At 44.3% G+C, this 17187-nt stretch overlaps 1 protein-coding gene across 3 annotated transcripts in view; it reads left to right on the top strand.

Moving 5' to 3' along the window:
* Positions 1 to 17180, top strand: part of LOC108310687 (ILK associated serine/threonine phosphatase) — a 31461-nt gene extending 14281 nt beyond the window's left edge. For 2 of the 3 annotated variants that reach the window (XM_017537811.2, XM_017537813.2), the window contains exons 6-12: positions 1791 to 1897; positions 2643 to 2736; positions 3018 to 3105; positions 4594 to 4715; positions 13996 to 14115; positions 16560 to 16641; positions 16906 to 17180. In XM_017537811.2, the coding sequence (XP_017393300.1) occupies positions 1791 to 1897; positions 2643 to 2736; positions 3018 to 3105; positions 4594 to 4715; positions 13996 to 14115; positions 16560 to 16641; positions 16906 to 17046 (754 nt within the window). In that variant the 3' untranslated portion in view covers positions 17047 to 17180. The remainder of the gene's footprint in view (positions 1 to 1790; positions 1898 to 2642; positions 2737 to 3017; positions 3106 to 4593; positions 4716 to 13995; positions 14116 to 16559; positions 16642 to 16905) is intronic. The other variant, XM_037741773.1, reaches the window with a different exon arrangement.
* The last annotated feature ends 7 nt before the right edge of the window (positions 17181 to 17187 follow it).

The following is a 17187-nucleotide window of genomic DNA, read 5'->3' as shown; positions in this document are numbered from 1 at the left end:
TTGTCCAGATAAGGGCCACCCATGAAGATGAGGTGATGACTGCTGCAGAGCAGCTGATCATGTGTAGAGGGGATGATATACACTCCCATTGAGACAGGGTCTAACTCTCCTGCTCAGGCTGGAGAACAGTGGCACAATCACAGCTCATTGCAGGCTTGATCTCCTAGGCCCAAGTAATCCTCCCACCTCAGCCTCCTGAGTAGCTGGGACCATAGGCATGTGCCACTACACTGGCTAATTTTTTGAACTTTTATAGAGACAGTGTCTCCCTGTGTTGCTCAGGCTGGTCTCAGACTCCTGGGCTCAAGCCATCCTTTCGCCTTGACCTCCCAAAGTGCTAGGATTACTCCCATGAGCCGCCACACCCAGCCTGGGATTTGCATTAAAACCAGGAAAGGGACCTCTGGAGCCAAGAAGGCAGATCCCTTGAGACTAAATTTAATTGGGAACACTAAATCATGCCTTGCAAGTAGCAGATATTAAGATAACAGCGCTAAGTTACAAAGCAGGTGAGGTTTTTTCTCATGGCTCAGGATGTCCTAAATTGAAAAGGCATTCCAAAAAATTTGAAGGAAAAGCAGCTCTCTAGAATAAATGTCATTTCTCATAGGCATTTTTGTTTTTTTTCCTTCTTGAAATAGTTTATTTCATATCTTTTATTCCATATGTGTGGGTTTTCTGGCAAAACTTGAAAGGGGAATAGGAATAGCTATAGTGGTAAGATAGGTTTTAAAAATGAGATACCTGTATTCAAAATTTATTTGAGTAATAATTCTGTAATATCCTTCCTGCTCTTATAGATACAGTCATGTGCTGAATAACAACATCAAGTCAGTGATGGACTACATATATGATGGTGCTCCCATAAGATTACAAATTTTATAGATATGGGGTCTCACTGTGTTGCCCAGGCTGGTCTTTAACTCCTGGCCTCAGGTGATCCTCCTGCCTTGGTCATCTCCCAAAGTGTTGGGATTAATAGGCGTGAGCTGCCGTGTTCAGCCATAATACCATGTTTGCCGTACCTTTTCTATGTTTAGGTATGTTTAAATACACAAATACTACCATCGTGTTACAACTGCATACAGTATTTAGTGCAGTAACATGCTCTGCAGTTTAGCCTAAGAGCAGTAGACTCTACCATGTAGCTTAGGTGTGTAGTAAGCTACACTATCTCAGTTTGTGTAAATATGTTCTATGATGTGCACACAACAACAGTATCACCTAACAGTGCATTTCTGTTGTTAAGTGATGCATGATTCTATTTTTGACTGTTTTCAATAAATAACCTGATCTGTGTGTTAATGTTTAAAACCAAATCTGATTTAAATAGGAACAGATTTGGTTTTAAACATTTAACACACAGATGAGGTTATGGAATAAAATAGTGTTGTCAGTGAAAAACCAGAATTAACATATCTTGATCTTTGAAGCAAATGTGAGTTTTAAACATTTAATTTAAAATGCTATGAAAGTGTTACAGCTCTTTTAGAATATTAGACCTCTAGCAGGTCTTCCAGTCTTGACCGGAAACACTCCCCATGCTCACAGACACACAAAAGTTTTTTTTTTTTTTAAAGACAAAAATGCTGTGAATGTTACTTAAATGTTTGTCTCAGTTAATATTAAAGCCTTTTTCCCCCCATTTGTAGCAGTGTGACTAGGGTCTTATCAGTGTGACTTCCTCAGACTTGTTAATGTTCACTCTTTGAGATGAGATTTAAAAGCTTTAATGGAAAAGTGTGGTTTTTGCTGTGAGAATTTAATTAACTCTCACTTCATTCTTTCAGTACTCGAGTTTCATATTTTGCTGTATTTGATGGACATGGAGGAATTCGAGCCTCAAAATTTGCTGCACAGAATTTGCATCAGAACTTAATCAGAAAATTTCCTAAAGGTGAGACTGAGAACTAAATCAGTTGTTCATTTTGGTTGTTGCTGTTTGAACGGCTGTGTGAAGCAGTCAGATGTGTCATTTTGGCTTTAGCAAAGAATCATCGATGAGTCTTAAAAGGGTGGGGCTGAGTGGACTCCAGGGCTTCCAGGTGTGGCGGCCCTGCAGGTGTGTCTTAGAATGGCGCTTCTCATAATTCTACGTGATAGACACCTTTTGTGAATTGTCTTAGGGTTCCAGTAGTGTCTTGCCTTTATTGGAAAACTTGTAAAAACAACTTCAGATGGCACTGTGTTATAGGTGAGGAAACACAGATTGTTCTGGCTGGGCACTGTGGCTCATGCAGCACTTTGGGAGGCCAAGGCCAGAAGATCACTTACACCCTGGAGTTTGAGACTAGCCTGGGCAACATAGGGAGACTCCGTCACTACAAAAACAAACAAAAAAACCCAAAAAACAAAACTATCTGGACATGGTGGTATGCGCCTATCGTCCCAGCTACTTGGGAGGCTGTGGCTGGATGATTGCCTGAGCCCAGGAGATTGAGGCTGCAGTGAGCCACAGTTGCACCGTAGCACTCCAGCCTGGGTGACAGAGTGAGACCCAGTCTCAAAACAAAAAATAGAGATTGTTCTTAATCATGCTTGAAATCAGTTGATGTGCAGAAATTACAAAAGCAAAATGACAGTGGGAGCAGCATAATCCTCCCTCCTTAAGAGATTGTTTTCTTTTGGCCCTTCTGTAACAGGAGATGGCATCAGTGTAGAGAAAACCGTGAAGAGATGCCTTTTGGACACTTTCAAGCATACTGATGAAGAGTTCCTTAAACAAGCTTCCAGCCAGTAAGTATAACTTCATGAAGAAGTTTGAATGGACTGTGCATGTTTTCCTAAATGCATTTCAGTCTTCTGATTTGGTTTAACACTAATGCTCACTGTCTGAAAAGTGCCGAGCATTGAGTAAGCTCTTAAAACCATTAACTAAGTCTAAAACAGAAAAAAAAACAATTGTCAGGGAAATGGTCCATTTTGAAATATGAGATACTTTCCATTCAGCTCTGGAAATTAGTCTCAAAGTGCTAGGCTGTTGGTGGTGACTGTGTTTCTGATGTGTTTCCCCCCAGGAAGCCTGCCTGGAAAGACGGGTCCACTGCCACGTGCGTTCTGGCTGTAGACAACATTCTTTATATTGCCAACCTCGGAGATAGTCGGGTATGTGGCTCTGGAGCCACTCACTTAGATAACAATATGTTTTATGGGGAAAAGACCTTAGGAAGTACTTGCTGAGTAGGATTAAAGTGACGATGTCTGCATTGAAACCTTTCTTCTGGGGTTGCTGCAGTGTTCTGCTGCAGTTTAACTCCTGGGTAAGAGAACAGCAGCTCAGCTAGAGGCAGTTTGTCCTCTGGGTAGACTTACACCCTGTGGTAGACTTGTGCTTTAAAACCCAGATCCTGTCTTTTTAGTTTCTTTTTTCCACCTGTGGTTTATTTTGTGTGTGTGTGTGTGTGTGTGTGTGTGTGTGTGTGTGTGTGTGTGTGTGTGTGTGTGTGTGTGATGCTGTAGATCAGAAAGTAATTAGTATGCAAGTAGCCTAAATATTCTTTTATTTCATTTCTCTGACCTTAGACAGTGTTGAATGAAAAGTTTTAACCCCTGCCTTTCAAAGTTATTGTGATTTCAGAGTAACTCAAAAGCTGTAGCTAGAAAATACCAGATGAGGTGCCCTATATCCTCTGAGCCCAGTCCCTGGCTGAGGGAGAAAGCCCAGGGTGCGATAGTCGTGGGCATGCTGTAAAGCCTAGAGGGTGCTGCTGTGGAAAGCAGTCTGCAGACCCTGCCTCCTCTGCATCAGGAACGCATGTTCCATTCCATTGCTACTTTTTCAGCCAGCCTCTTTGTGCCTTCAGCAGTCACAGGAACCAAGTGACTCTGCCTCCACTTAAGCAGCATCTTTAGATCCCTCCTCCCGATGCTTTTGGGGGGATTATTCATCAAATAATCCCTGTTAGGGGTATAGCTGGGAATATAGCAGATGAAAGCCCCTGCTTGGTGGAGTTTATATTCTGGTGATCCTGTAGTAGACTGGCCCTAGTGCACATGTGTTTAAACCAAATGACTTCAGAAATAGCAAGAGGAAAATTGGCAAAAAATAAAAATAAAATAACACTTAGGAGTCAGACCCAAATTTGAATCCTGGCTCTGCTCTGTGACTTTATTGGTTACTTACTCCTCATGCTTCAGTGTCCTCCTGTAAAACACATGGTGAACCTGGCAGGGGTGAGAACACATGGAGGCGCTGTGTGGAAGGCCTGCCTGGCACTTGGCCAGCATGCAAAAGGCTGGCCCTCTGCCTTCCGTAGGCTTACGGACATGTCTCTGGCCTTGTAGAACTCCAGGCCAAAAGAGACCTTGATGCTTGTTGAATGCTTCCTTTCATGTCACAAATGTGACAACATCCAAGGGAGTGCTTGGCTGTAGTCATTCAGCAGAGTTTGCACCAGAGTTGATACCAAAACCGGGGGCAACTCTCCCTGACTGTTGTGTCTTTGACACTTCTTTGCTGTCTGATTCTCTGAACTTGAGTTTATCAGCAGTAGGCTGAATGTGAAACCCCATTGTTAACTGTTTTCTTCAACTGGTACCTTTAGATGCTGGGCCCACTGAATTTCATGACTGTTGTGATCTCCATCTTCCTAGGCAATCTTGTGTCGTTATAATGAGGAGAGTCAAAAACATGCAGCCTTAAGCCTCAGCAAAGAGCATAATCCAACTCAGTATGAAGAGCGGATGAGGATACAGAAGGCTGGAGGAAACGTCAGGTAACCAGGGAACTGAGAGGAGCTCTAGGGAAGGAGGGCTGTTGGCTGTAGAAAGGTCCCTGAGACCTTCAAGGAGTAGAACTTGCCATGTGACATAGTCTTCAGTGTGACGAGGCTGTGTCTGAGTTCTAACACTGGTGACGTAGGTGGATGACTGTTGTAGGATTTCACATATGTCCAAGTGGAAGGAAACTTGCCTCCCTACATTTGCAAAAGGACAAATTCATATTTACCATTCACAGTATATTCTCCGTGCCTAGGAAGTTTCTTAAATACTGTCATTTGTTGCACTGAGCAAGTTACAGTTTTAGGTGAATTCTCCAGAGAGAAAATCTGAAGTAGTTAAGACAGGTTCAGTGATGTCTTTGGACTTCTTGGGAACAACTTGTGGCACAGAGGACCACGTCTTTCTTGGTTCTGTCTTTTGCAGTTTCATTTCACTCTCTCTTTAAATCTTTGAAAACTGTATGTCTGCTCTGGTTTTATTACCTGCTTCTATCCAAGGCAGCTAAAGGAGGGCATATGTTTTTTCTTTAGAATTCCACTTCAAGGACATTGCATTATGGATTCCTCCAGAAGTTTTTTTCTGGTATTATACAGTTTGACTATTAAAATTTTATTTTCTGCCAGAGATAAGAGAGAGATCATCTCTAAGACTGCACTTACCTATTTTTTGAAGTATAGTTTCTCTTCTGTTGTTCATTTGGGAAAGTGTTTTTTATTGCTCCAGGCTGAATCTAGTTAGTGGTACAGGGAGATTTCTGGAGAGTAGCTGGAACTACTACTTTTGTTTGTTCAAAAAGCTCCTGGATTAGTAAGAACCAATTTTATTCACTGTTGCTGCAGTTTACATGAGCAGGGATGGGATATAGGGCTGGTTTCAGGCCTCAAGTAGTGTTGTTTGCCCAATTTTTGCTGCCATAACTACTGTCCTAGTAACTACTGTGGACAGTCATGCCTGAGGATGTGACTCTAATATGAGTGTAAGCATCACTTCTTCTCCCCTTTCTTGTAAGTTTTACATTCTGCTTTTCCCTGAACTACTTGAAAATATTTGGATACTGACAGTCCTGTGGCTGCAGGTAAGGCTAATTGTGTTGCAGTTGCTTCCTGTATCCCAGTCCCCACCTAATTCAGAGCAGTGTGTACATGCCTTATAGTTACCATTTGACAGTGTGGGCTTGGGTGAACCCTTCATCTCGGAGAAGAGGGGCTGGAGGCTAAGAGACCGGCAACGTGGGCTCCGCCTCTGAGCAGCAGAGCCCTGCTGTGACCTGTTTTCCTGCCTGAGGCCAGGGCTGTCTCCTCCACCCTCAGCTTTTATTATTGAATTTTTCAGACATACAGAAGAAACTTTGCAGTAGTAAAACAAACATTTCAAAATCTAGCAGTGAACATTTTGTCATATTTGTATAGATGTGTGACAGGTTGAGCTATTTAAAAGTTGCAGACTTGGTGACATAACACTCTAAATACTTAAGCATGCATCTCCCAAAGATAAAGACGTTCTTGACATAATGAATGAGAATTTTCACACCTAAGACAGTAATATTTCCTTGGGTTATGTTAGGTTATCTAATATCCTGTCTATATTTTTATTTCCCAAGTTATCCCCAAAGCATCTTTGTTTCAAACGAGGGTCTAGTCAGCATTCATGTCTGCCGTGGACTCGACTTGCATTTCTTTTTTTTGTTTTGTTTTGTTTTTTTTTTGAGAGAGTTTCTTGCTCTGTTGCCTGGAGTGCAGTGTGGCACGATCACAGCTCACTGCTGCCTTGACCTCTGAGGCTCAAGCAATCCTCCAGCCGCAGCCTCCCAAGTAGCTGGGACCACAGGCCTGTGCCACTATGCCTGGCTATTTTTCAATTTTTTTGGTAGGGACAGGATCTCTGTCTCTCTCTGTTTCCCACACCGAGTTCAAGTGATCCTCCTTCCTTGGCCTCCCAGAGTGCAGGGATTACAGATGTGAACCACTGCACCCTGCCAAAACTCTCATTTCTTACCAGACTTTGAACCATGTTATGGGCCAGCAGTTGTACAGAGTCATCAACATTCTGAACTTGCCTGTTTCTTTATGGTGTTTTTCCACATATTTCCTGTAAGCTGGAAGTTAGGTGTAAAGCCTTCTTTAGATTCAGATTAGGTGTTTTTAGTAGTGTTTTATGGGGGACACTGTATACTCAGCAGTCCTTCACTTCAGTAGGCACATAGTGTGACCCTTAAAGTTGTCAAATCCCAGCACTTGGCTCTGGTGCTAACAGCCAGATGTTCCTGTTACCTTGTATCATCAGTAAGTAATCTGAGGAGGTTCACTGGTACCTTGTGAATTTTCTGTTTCTTGTCACCTTTCACCTAATGGTCTTAGCATCCCTAAGTCGTCATTTCATCAGAGATGTCAAAGATAATTTTCATATGCTGTGATTCCTTTCACACGTATTAGTGGCATTCTGTAAAGAAACACTTTTCATTATCAATAAGAGAACATAATTCTTCTAAAAAAGCAGGGTAAATGTTTTCATTCTGTCCTTTAATCACCAATTTGAAAGGAAGATAATCACCTGTAGTTGTGGAAATTAGTGTTTTTCTTTCACTTCTCTGCTTCTCTCCCTCCATCCTTGACCTGCATATCCCTGTGTGCCAACAGACTATTCAGTGAGTTAGTTGTGGTTACAGTCATGGTATTTGCTGCTGTTCACTTTATCTCAGATAGGGCCAGTGGAAACTCCTGCCGGCTGGTTCCTGTGTCATTTTCTTACGTGTGTATTAATGATTAAGAACCAAAATCCAGGCTGGGTGCAGTGGCTCACACCTGTAATCCCAGCACTTTGGGAGGCTGAAGTGGGTGGATCTCTTGAGCCTAGGAATTCAAGACCAATTTAGGTTACATTGGTGAAACCCCATCTCTACAAGAAATAGAGAGAAAAAAAAAAGGGAGACATAAGCCAGGTGTGGTGCCACACCTGTGGTCCCATCTACCCAGGAGGCTGAGGTGGGAGGATTGCTTCAGCCTGGGAGGCAGAGGTTGCAGTGAGCAGAGATCGTACCACTGCACACCAGCTTGAGTACAGAGCAAGACTGTCTGAAAAAAAATAATTTACATCAGTGTAGTGTGGGTGGGGACAAATTTTTTCAAAAAAAGAACCCAAATCCATGTTCTTAGGTGCTCAGTTCAGTTGGAGTGTCATTAATTCTATGGCCGCTTGAGACATATAGAGTTAGGAAACAGCACATTTTAAATCACAAGCTTGGAGTGCTATTTCTTACTCATATTTAACATTACAGAGTTTTCTCTTTGATTTAATATTTATAGCTCATTTTTCTTAATATTAGAAATCTTGGTTCTTAACAGTATATTTATTTGTTAAAATAGTTTTATAGTATCAAAATTATCACTACTGGGGGAGCAGAGGGCTCACAGCTGTAATTCCAGTGCTTCAGGAAGCTAAGGCAGGAGGATCGCTCCATGCCAGAAGTTTGAGAGTAGCCTGGGCAACACAGTGAGACATTATCTCTACAAAAAATAAAAACAGGAGCATGGAGCCAGGTCTGGTGGTATGCACCTGTAGTCCCAGCCACTCTGGTGGCTGAGACAGGAGGTTCTCTTCAATTTAGGACTTCTAGGATCTGGTGAGCTATGATTATGCCACTGTACTCCAGCCTAGGTGACAGAGTGAGACCCTGTCTCAAAAAAATATAAAAATCATCACTTTAGTTTGTGTTCTTTGCTGTTCTCTTGTCCTTAGAATATACCTCACTAGAAAGATACTGTCCTTAGTGCAAAAGTGAAATATAACTTTTTACTGTGGTTATTTTACCACTTTGGTTATTTGTTTTCCATTTATTTTTATTCAGTTTATTTTCAGTTTATTCAATTTTTAAATGGCTTTTTTGCCTTTATATAGTATATAGAGAAATTAGAACCCCTTTGCCTGGTTGGTGGGAATGTGAAATGGTGTAGCCACTATGGAAAACAGTGTGGTAGTTCCTCAAACATTAAACACAGAGTTAGCATATGATCTGCAGTTCCACTTCTGGGTATGTACCCAAAAGAATTAAAAGCAGGGACACAAACAGATACTTGCACACCCATGTTCACAGCAGCATTTTCCACCACAGACAAAAGGGGGAAGCAGCCCAAATGTTCATTGACAGATGAATAGATAAGCAAAGTATGAGATATCTCTATAACAGAATACTATTCTTAACCTCATAAAGGAAGGAAATTCTGGCTTATGCTGCAAAATGTATGAACCTGAGGACTTTATGCTAAGTAAAAGAAGCCAGATGCAGTCAGGCATGGTGGCTCACACCTGTAATCCCACTACTTTGGGAGGGAGGCAGATGGATTACCTGAGGTCAGGAGTTTGAGACCAGCATGGCCAACATGGTGAAACCCTGTCTCTACTAAAAATACAAAATTTAGCTGGGTGTGGTGGCATGCACCTGTACCCCCAGCTACTTGGGAGGCTGAGGCAGGAGAATTGCTTCAACCTGGGAGGTGGAGGTTGCAGTGAGCTGAGATCGTGCCATTGCACTCCAGCTTGGGCAACAGAGTAAGACTCTATCTCAAAGAAAAAAAAAAAAAAGCCAGATGCAAAAAGACAAATACTATTATTTCACTCATAGGAGTTACTAGTCAAGTTCACGGAAAGTAGAATGGGGAGGTACAGGGGATGAATTGTGCGGTTAGTGTTTAATGGGAACAGTCTCAGTTTGGAAGATAGAAAAGTTCTGAGGATGGATGGTGGTAATGATTACACAACACTGTGAATATATTTAATGCTGCTGAACTGTACACTTAGAAATGGTTAAGATGGTAAATTTCATGTATATTTTACCACAATAAAAAAATGAAAAATTCCCTGTTGTATGCTTCAAAATCTAAATTGAGTAAAAAGACATTTAGCGATGTCACACTTTCATCCCTGTGTCCCCTTCATCCTATTTCTTGATTCCAGTATTTCTTACAAAACTAAGTAAATCTTGGTGTAGTCTTAATTTTTTCTACTTTCTTACATTGAAGGTAGCTATGTAGCAGTGAATTTTCTGAGAATAAGACAAGTTTTATTTTTATTTTATAAGGAAGGCAGCTGAACAGATGGGAAGTTTACATATAGCATTTAAATTTAAATGTCAGTACTGTGTGCCTAGAACTTGATCAAGTGCAGGTCCCTTATAACTAAAAGTAACTCTTCTAGCATTGTACTTTGGTTATCTCTGTAGCACTCATTGTATTAATACATTTGATTTAGGCATCTGCCAGTTTTTGGATGGTCAGGAGATGGAGTTTCCACCTCCCAACCTTAGCTTTGCAAACATCACTTGGGGATAGCTTATTTTTTGAGACCCGCTGCATCTTGCTTTTACTGACATGCAAGAGGAGCTGAAGTCCAAGCAGTTTCTGGCTGCTAAAGGCAGCCAGATTAGCCTTAAACACGCAAGTAGTAGGATGTCTCAGTCTCACTCAGTCTCTCTCTGGAGAAAAAATTAGAACAGAAACTATCAACAAAAATAGCTAAGATCTGAGGACACTGTTAAACAGCTTGTCCAATAATAGGAAAACAGTTCTCTGGTTGGCAGAAAAGAAGAGAAATAAAGAGCTCAAAACAAAAGTTGGAAGGGTGTAAGGGCAGGAGGCCCGTCCTAATGAGGGCTGGTACCAAGGGACAGGCAGACTGGCTTGGTAGGCTGAGACTTAAAAAGCTACTATCTGCTAAGCATTGTAATTACGGGGGTGGGGGGAAATTTTGAGGGAAGGGGAAAGAATGAACTTTGGGCAGTTTGTTTGAACTTTGAAAACAGCAACGGGGAGAACATGCTGTGAAACAGCTTTCTGTTGTGTCTAGAGTAGTGCACTTTCTAAGAAGTGGACATGGGTAGGGTATGTATTGGTGGCACACACCTGTAGTCCCAGCCACTTGGAGGCTGAGGTGGGAGGATCGTTTGAGTCCAGGCACTTGAGCCTGTAATGCGCCACCATGCCTGTGACTAGCCACTGCACTCCAGTCTGGGTAGCACAGCAGGACCCTTTCTCTTAAAAAAGAGTTCTAGTGAAATGGATCAAGCAGACTGGGAAGTACAAAGCCTGTGGGGCTGCTGGGGCTGAGTCCTGACTAGCCTCGTCAGTGGTGATCCTTTTGGACTTGTACCAACACTTTCCAAAGTAGAAGCGGCATGAATTTATCCTGTGTGATGCTCGGTCTCAGGGTTGGGACTCTGTGATTGGCCTTTGTTGAACTGACAGGTATTTGCATGTGGCATCCTACGTAGGACATTGCATTGGGTGTAAGCACAGCGCCAGTCCGGCTTCCTGCATCATTACCAAACGCTTTTCCTGGGGTCCATCATTCTGTCTATTGCTGCTTTCTCCTGTTACTCCAGCAGTTCAGTGAATGTAAGATTACTACTTTGTATGTGGAACTTTGAAAACAAGAATGAGAGGGCGGGTGTGGTGGCTCACACTTGTAGTCCAAGCACTTTGGGAGGCCGAGGAACGTGGATCACGAGATCAGTCTGGCCAACACAGTGAGATCCCATCTCTACTAAAAATACAGAAATTAGCTGGGCGTGGTGGCGGGCACCTGTAATCCCAGGTACTCAGGAGGCTGAGGCAGGAGAATCACTTGAACCTGGGAGGCGGAGGTTGTTGCAGTGAGCTGAGATCACGCTACTGGACTCCAGCCTGGGCAACAGAGCTAGACTCCATCTGAAGAAAATAAGAACGAGGCACATTATACCTGTAATCTCAGCACTTTGGGAGGCTGAGGTGGGAGGATTGCTTGAGGCCAGTTGTTTAAGACCAGCCTGGGCAACACCCCATCTGTACAAAAAAAAAAAAATTTTTTTTTGTTACTTACCTGGGCTTGGTGGCACCTGTAGTTCTAGGGTGGCTATTTTAAAAGACAGATTTAAAAAGGAAACCTTGGGAAATGTATTGAAAGAAGGTGCTTTGTAGGATTATTGTACTTAAGACTTTAACAGTGTTAACTGGGATAGCTTCTATAAATTTTGAGAAAGTAGCAAGTTCAAAAGAACACTGGTAATTTTACTGTATGTCCAGTTTAAAGAGTGAATTAGATTACTAGAATTCAGCAATAGAGATATATCTATTTTCCATTCAACTACAGAAATATATTTTAGTTATTCACATTAGGTCAGTGTCATAGGATGAGACGGCTCTTCAAAAATTAATTATGTGTTCCCGAGATCAGTTGCTTATAGATAATGTTCAATGACATCGAGGCATGCATTTCTGAGAAATTATCACTTTTAAAAATTTGATCTATACTGATTGTTTTCACTGATTCCAACATTATTATTAACAACACTGGGGCCGGGCGCGGTGGCTCACGCCTGTAATCCCAGCACTTTGGGAGGCCGAGGCGGGTGGATCACGAGGTCAAGAGATCGAGACCACCCTGGTCAACATGGTGAAACCCCATCTCTACTAAAAATACAAAAAATTAGCTGGGCATGGTGGTGCGTGCCTGTAATCCCAGCTACTCGGGAGGCTGAGGCAGGAGAATTGCCTGAACCCAGGAGGCGGAGGTTGCGGTGAGCCGAGATCGCGCCATTGCACTCCAGCCTGGGTAACAAGAGTGAAACTCTGTCTCAAAAAAAAAAACAACACTGCCCTCTGGAAAATATTTTGTTCACAAGAAATAATAAAGTATAATGATTTGTTGCATCAAAAATAAAAAGGAGGCTGAGGTGGGAGGATCACTTGAGCCCAGGGAGCTATGATTACATCGCTGCCCTCCAGCCTGGGCAACAGAGACCCTGTCTCTCTTAAAAAAGAGAGCGAGCGAGTGTGTGCAGGTGTGCGCGCAGATCCCGTGCTACCTCATATTTTCCTTCTTTAGACTTAGGAATTGTTTCATGTTTTCTGTACTGTGTTGTGCAGTACCAGAAGTTGCTGGTAACTTCTAGATCTTCTGGGACCTGCCATTGCAGAGGTGGTCATTGTATTCTTAATCTTGTTGAAATAGGCTGGGTTTATGACTGGGATGGGGAGATCCACACCAGACACCCAGTCATTTGGTTGTGAGAGAGGTACTCTGTTGGCTTTTCATAGTACTTAAACTGTGAGCTGCTTCCTGAACTGGCAGCTCCTAAGGCCAACTGCCCCATGACCGTCTTTAGTCTTCAGCTCTTACCCTGTGCACTCTGGTTCCTCTTGCTGTTTGTTTTAAAAGTTTATATCCTGGAAGATCACTAGGCTTTTTGCAGATGCCAGTAGAAGTCTGTGAGGAAGAAAAAACATGTTTGTTATGGATACTGAACTTTGAGCCACTGAGAGGGTAACCGGGGCCCAGAGAAGGGCCAGGCTGAATTCTGCCTTTAGGACACCAGCCCAGGAAGCATTTCCTACCATGTGCATCCATCTGCACCACATCTCCTGAACGCGTGGTCCATGATTTGGGAGCCCCCCGGTGATCCTAAACGCCCACGCATAGCTGTGGCATTTATGGAGTGCTCTTGGACTTTGAGCGTGGGTTATCTTCCTGCCTTTACAGACAAGGACCTGAAGGGGAGAGCGCTTGCAGCTGCCTAAGGTGACAGTGCTACAGCCCGGACCAGAATTGTTCTTTAGGGCAGTAGGCTCCCCCAAGTGGTTTTTCCTTGACAGTAGGACTGTGCCTTACGTGTCTCTTCGCATTTGTAGATCACTGCCCCATATCCATATCCCCTCACCTAAAAATAGAATGGGAAAAACCTTGATGCTATGTGGGTATGCGGGTTACTGTCATTTACACGCCTGTACTTGATGCAAAGGAACTGTGCTCCACAATTCGGGAATAATCACTTTCAGGGATTTCCCAAATCTAATTAGATTGAAATGTAAAATATCCCTCTGTTCTAGCTATTGTTAACCCTGAGGCATGTGTGAAACTCTCAAGGAGCTTTAAGATACAGAAACACTGCCAGGCTCCCCCACCCAGTCCAGTCAGATTTGATTCTGGAGTTTGGACCTGGATGTGTGATGAGAACTGCTGAGTCCAGCTGAAGGTTAGGCTGGGCAGTCCTGTTTACCAGCCTCCAGAAATGCTATTCCCACCTTGTGCCGCCGGGCAGGCTCCCTACCCCAGGGCAGCGGTTAATGACCTAGACATCCTTGTGTATTTGAGATCCAGAAATGTCAGTACTGGCTAATAATGTGAATTCCACAGCCTATATCTTTCACACTTCCATTCCCTGCTTTTTAAGGTGAGATTCTAAGTACTGTGGACCCATGATCTGTCAGGAATTCCGAGTCTGAAATGTTTTTCCTCTCATTTTAGGGATGGGCGTGTTTTGGGCGTGCTAGAGGTGTCCCGCTCCATTGGGGATGGGCAGTACAAGCGCTGCGGTGTCACATCTGTGCCTGACATCAGACGCTGCCAGCTGACCCCCAATGACAGGTAAAGACCCCTACCAGAGGCACAGGTGCGCCTGCATGTGGCTGTATTTCTCTTCCTCATTTCTTCCAGTTTTCATCAAGCCTTTGTTGGAGGGAAGGTGTGCATGGTGCTAGGCCCTGTGGGTGTAGAGATAAACAGAATGTGGTTTCTGCCCTGCTGGGGGTCCACAGTGGTAGGGGAGCACACATGGGGATGGGCAGTTGCAGTCTAGTGTGTCCTAGGCGTGTGTGGTGCACTGGGGAACTTCGCAATGGGGGAAGGCGTATCCTTGTCGGAGAGGAGAGGGCCTTCCTGACAGAGGGAACACACACTAAGGCATTAAAATGTGACAGTATGAAAGCATGGCCAGACAGGTGCTTGGAGGACCGAGACAGTGGTGGGAAAGTGAGAGCAGGGTGCTTTGGGGACAGATTCTGAAGGGCCCTCAGTCCCATGCTGGAGAGTCTGAATTCTAGTTGATATTAGTGGAGAATCAGAGGAGGTTTTTACGCAGAGCCAGGATCAGTTGAGAAGGAGACTGTTCACTTGTTCGTCTCCTGTTCTTCATACTTAAACATAAGGCACTGTGCTGGCGGAGGGCAAGGCCTCAACAGGTAATGGTTAAAGATGGTATTATGGAGCTAGGGAGGCCCATGAGCAGCAGTGCAGCAGCCCTGGCCTGATGGTGAAAGCTGAACTAAGGCAGTAGCAGGAGGGAGATGAGAGGAAAGCTCACAGAAGCAGGCTCCACGGCACTGAGCTGACGAGGGGAGGCGAGAGATGCTAGCTACACTGTGGCGGGGAGGTCCTCCAAGCGCTGCTCTGAGTCCTGCCCCAGTGCTGCCTTGCTTTGGCACTCGCTGGCGTGGCCTCTTCTCGAGCCATCGCCCATTCTCTACATCTGCCTTCAGTGTGTTATGTTCTCATGTGCCCCAGGGGGTCCTCTATCATCTTGCCAGCAGCTGCCGCCTCTGGTTTTCTGAACGATGCCCCCAGGGCCCCATCTGCTTGGCACCCTCTGCTTTGCCTCCTAGCTCCCCCTCCTGGGTTGCAATTGTGGATCTTTGTGATTGGTTATTCAGGGTCTGACTCTCAGGACACTAGAAGGGCCAGGAGCTTGCTAGGACTGTGTTCTTAGCAGGGACCACCTGCTTAGCAAATAGTGGTTGAATGAAAGCCTAGTCAAAAGAGGAAAACAGGCTGGGCACAGTGGCTCACGCCTCTTAATTCTGGCTCACCTGAGATCAGGAGTTCGAGACCAGCCTGGCCAACATGGCAAAACCCTGTCTCTACTAAAAATACAAAAATTAGCTGGGCCTGATGATGGGCGCTTGTAATCCCAGCTACTCGGGAGGCTGAGGCAAGAGAATTGCTTCAACCCGGGAGGCAGAGGTTGCAGTGAGCTGAGATCATGCCATTGCACTCCAGCCTGGGCAACAAGAGTGAAATTCCATCTCAACAACAACAACAAAAAGGAAAACAAAGATACAGGTATTAGAATGAGAAAAGGAAGGTGGCTTACACCATAAAGCTGTGGGGAAGCATATTCCCCACCCCCAATGCCGGGAGAACAAGAACTGTCACATCAAATCCGTTGGTGTTCAGAAAGATTCCGGGGGCAGTCTAGAGAGGGGCTGATTCTGAAAGGGAGAGCATGCGGTTTCAAACACAGGAACACGAACAGCTGCCCCCTCTTGGACCTTGGACTTGCATGCAGCCCGCAGGTGTGCAGTGTGCATCCAAGGATGTTTCACCGAGGCCAGGCTAATTCTCAGCTTTATGTCTGGAAGTGGTGATATAAATTCTTGTATATTTACCATAACACCCAGTGTTTTTATTCAGTGATTTTTCCTTGAGTTTGTCTAAGAAAGTACAGCACCTAATGTTTGAGGTAATTAATAATTCTGTTAATTGGTGAAGAGAAGGGTAGTCTCAGTTTTGATATATAGCATCCTATCCACAAATAGTTTTAAGTAGTTTAAACCTTTGTCTCAGAAGTTTAAACCTTTGTCACAGAAATTAAGTGGGTTTTCAAAAATCTTAGCCTGGCTGGGTGTGATGGCTCATGCTTGTAATCCCAGCACTTTGGGAGATTGAGGCAGGTGGATCAGTTGAGGTCAGGAGTTCAAGACCAGCCTGGCCAACATGGTGAAACCCCATCTCTACTAAAAATACAAAAAATTAGCCAGGTGATGTGGCGGGCCCCTGTAATGCCAGGTACTGGGAAGGCTGAAGCAGGTGAATCACTTAAACCCGGGAGGCAGAGGTTGCAGTAAGCCAAGATCACACCGTTGCACTCCAGCCTGGGCAACAAGAGTGAAACTCCATCTCAAAAAAAAAAAAATCTTAGCCTTTGAATAGTTGGACAAATATTTATCTCCAACTCCAGGCCATGCTTTTTTTTTTTGGGGGGGCGGGGGGGGGGTTGCACCTAAAACCATTTATATTCCTCCCTGGTGTTACAGGTTCATTTTGTTGGCTTGTGATGGGCTCTTCAAGGTCTTTACCCCAGAAGAAGCCGTGAACTTCATCTTGTCCTGTCTTGAGGTGAGGAATCTCACACGGGAGTGATGGTTGTTCCAAATGTGTCCTAGTTTTTGGAGAAGTAGAAGTCCTGAGACCCCATGTCCTCCCATTGTGGGGCAGCCCTTCTGCCCTTTTTCAGTGTGAACTCTGCCCACTGCACTGGTCAGTTTGTCCTGCCAGCACTGATGGGAGGCCAGAGCAACTCCTCTTCTTGGCAGTAATGTTTCTGGAAAGTGGCAGAGTGCAGAGTCACCCCATTCACTCATCCCCTTTCTCATCTGGTAGGATGAGAAGATCCAGACCCGGGAAGGGAAGTCTGCGGTCGACGCCCGCTACGAAGCAGCCTGCAACAGGCTGGCCAACAAGGCGGTGCAGCGGGGCTCGGCTGACAATGTCACCGTGATGGTGGTACGGATAGGGCACTGAGGGGTGGCGTGCGGCCAGGAGCACCCATTGTATTGACTTAAAAGGTTCATTTTGTGTGTGTGTGCACATTGTGTGTTTTGTGTACTCCTGTGGGACTCCCATGGTTGTAAATAAAGGTTTCTGTTTTTTTTTTTTTTTTTT

This window comes from Cebus imitator, unplaced genomic scaffold (genome assembly GCF_001604975.1).
Source record: "Cebus imitator isolate Cc_AM_T3 unplaced genomic scaffold, Cebus_imitator-1.0 Scaffold106, whole genome shotgun sequence".
Lineage (NCBI taxonomy): Eukaryota > Metazoa > Chordata > Mammalia > Primates > Cebidae > Cebus > Cebus imitator.
This window is presented reverse-complemented; position numbering and strand designations above follow the sequence as displayed.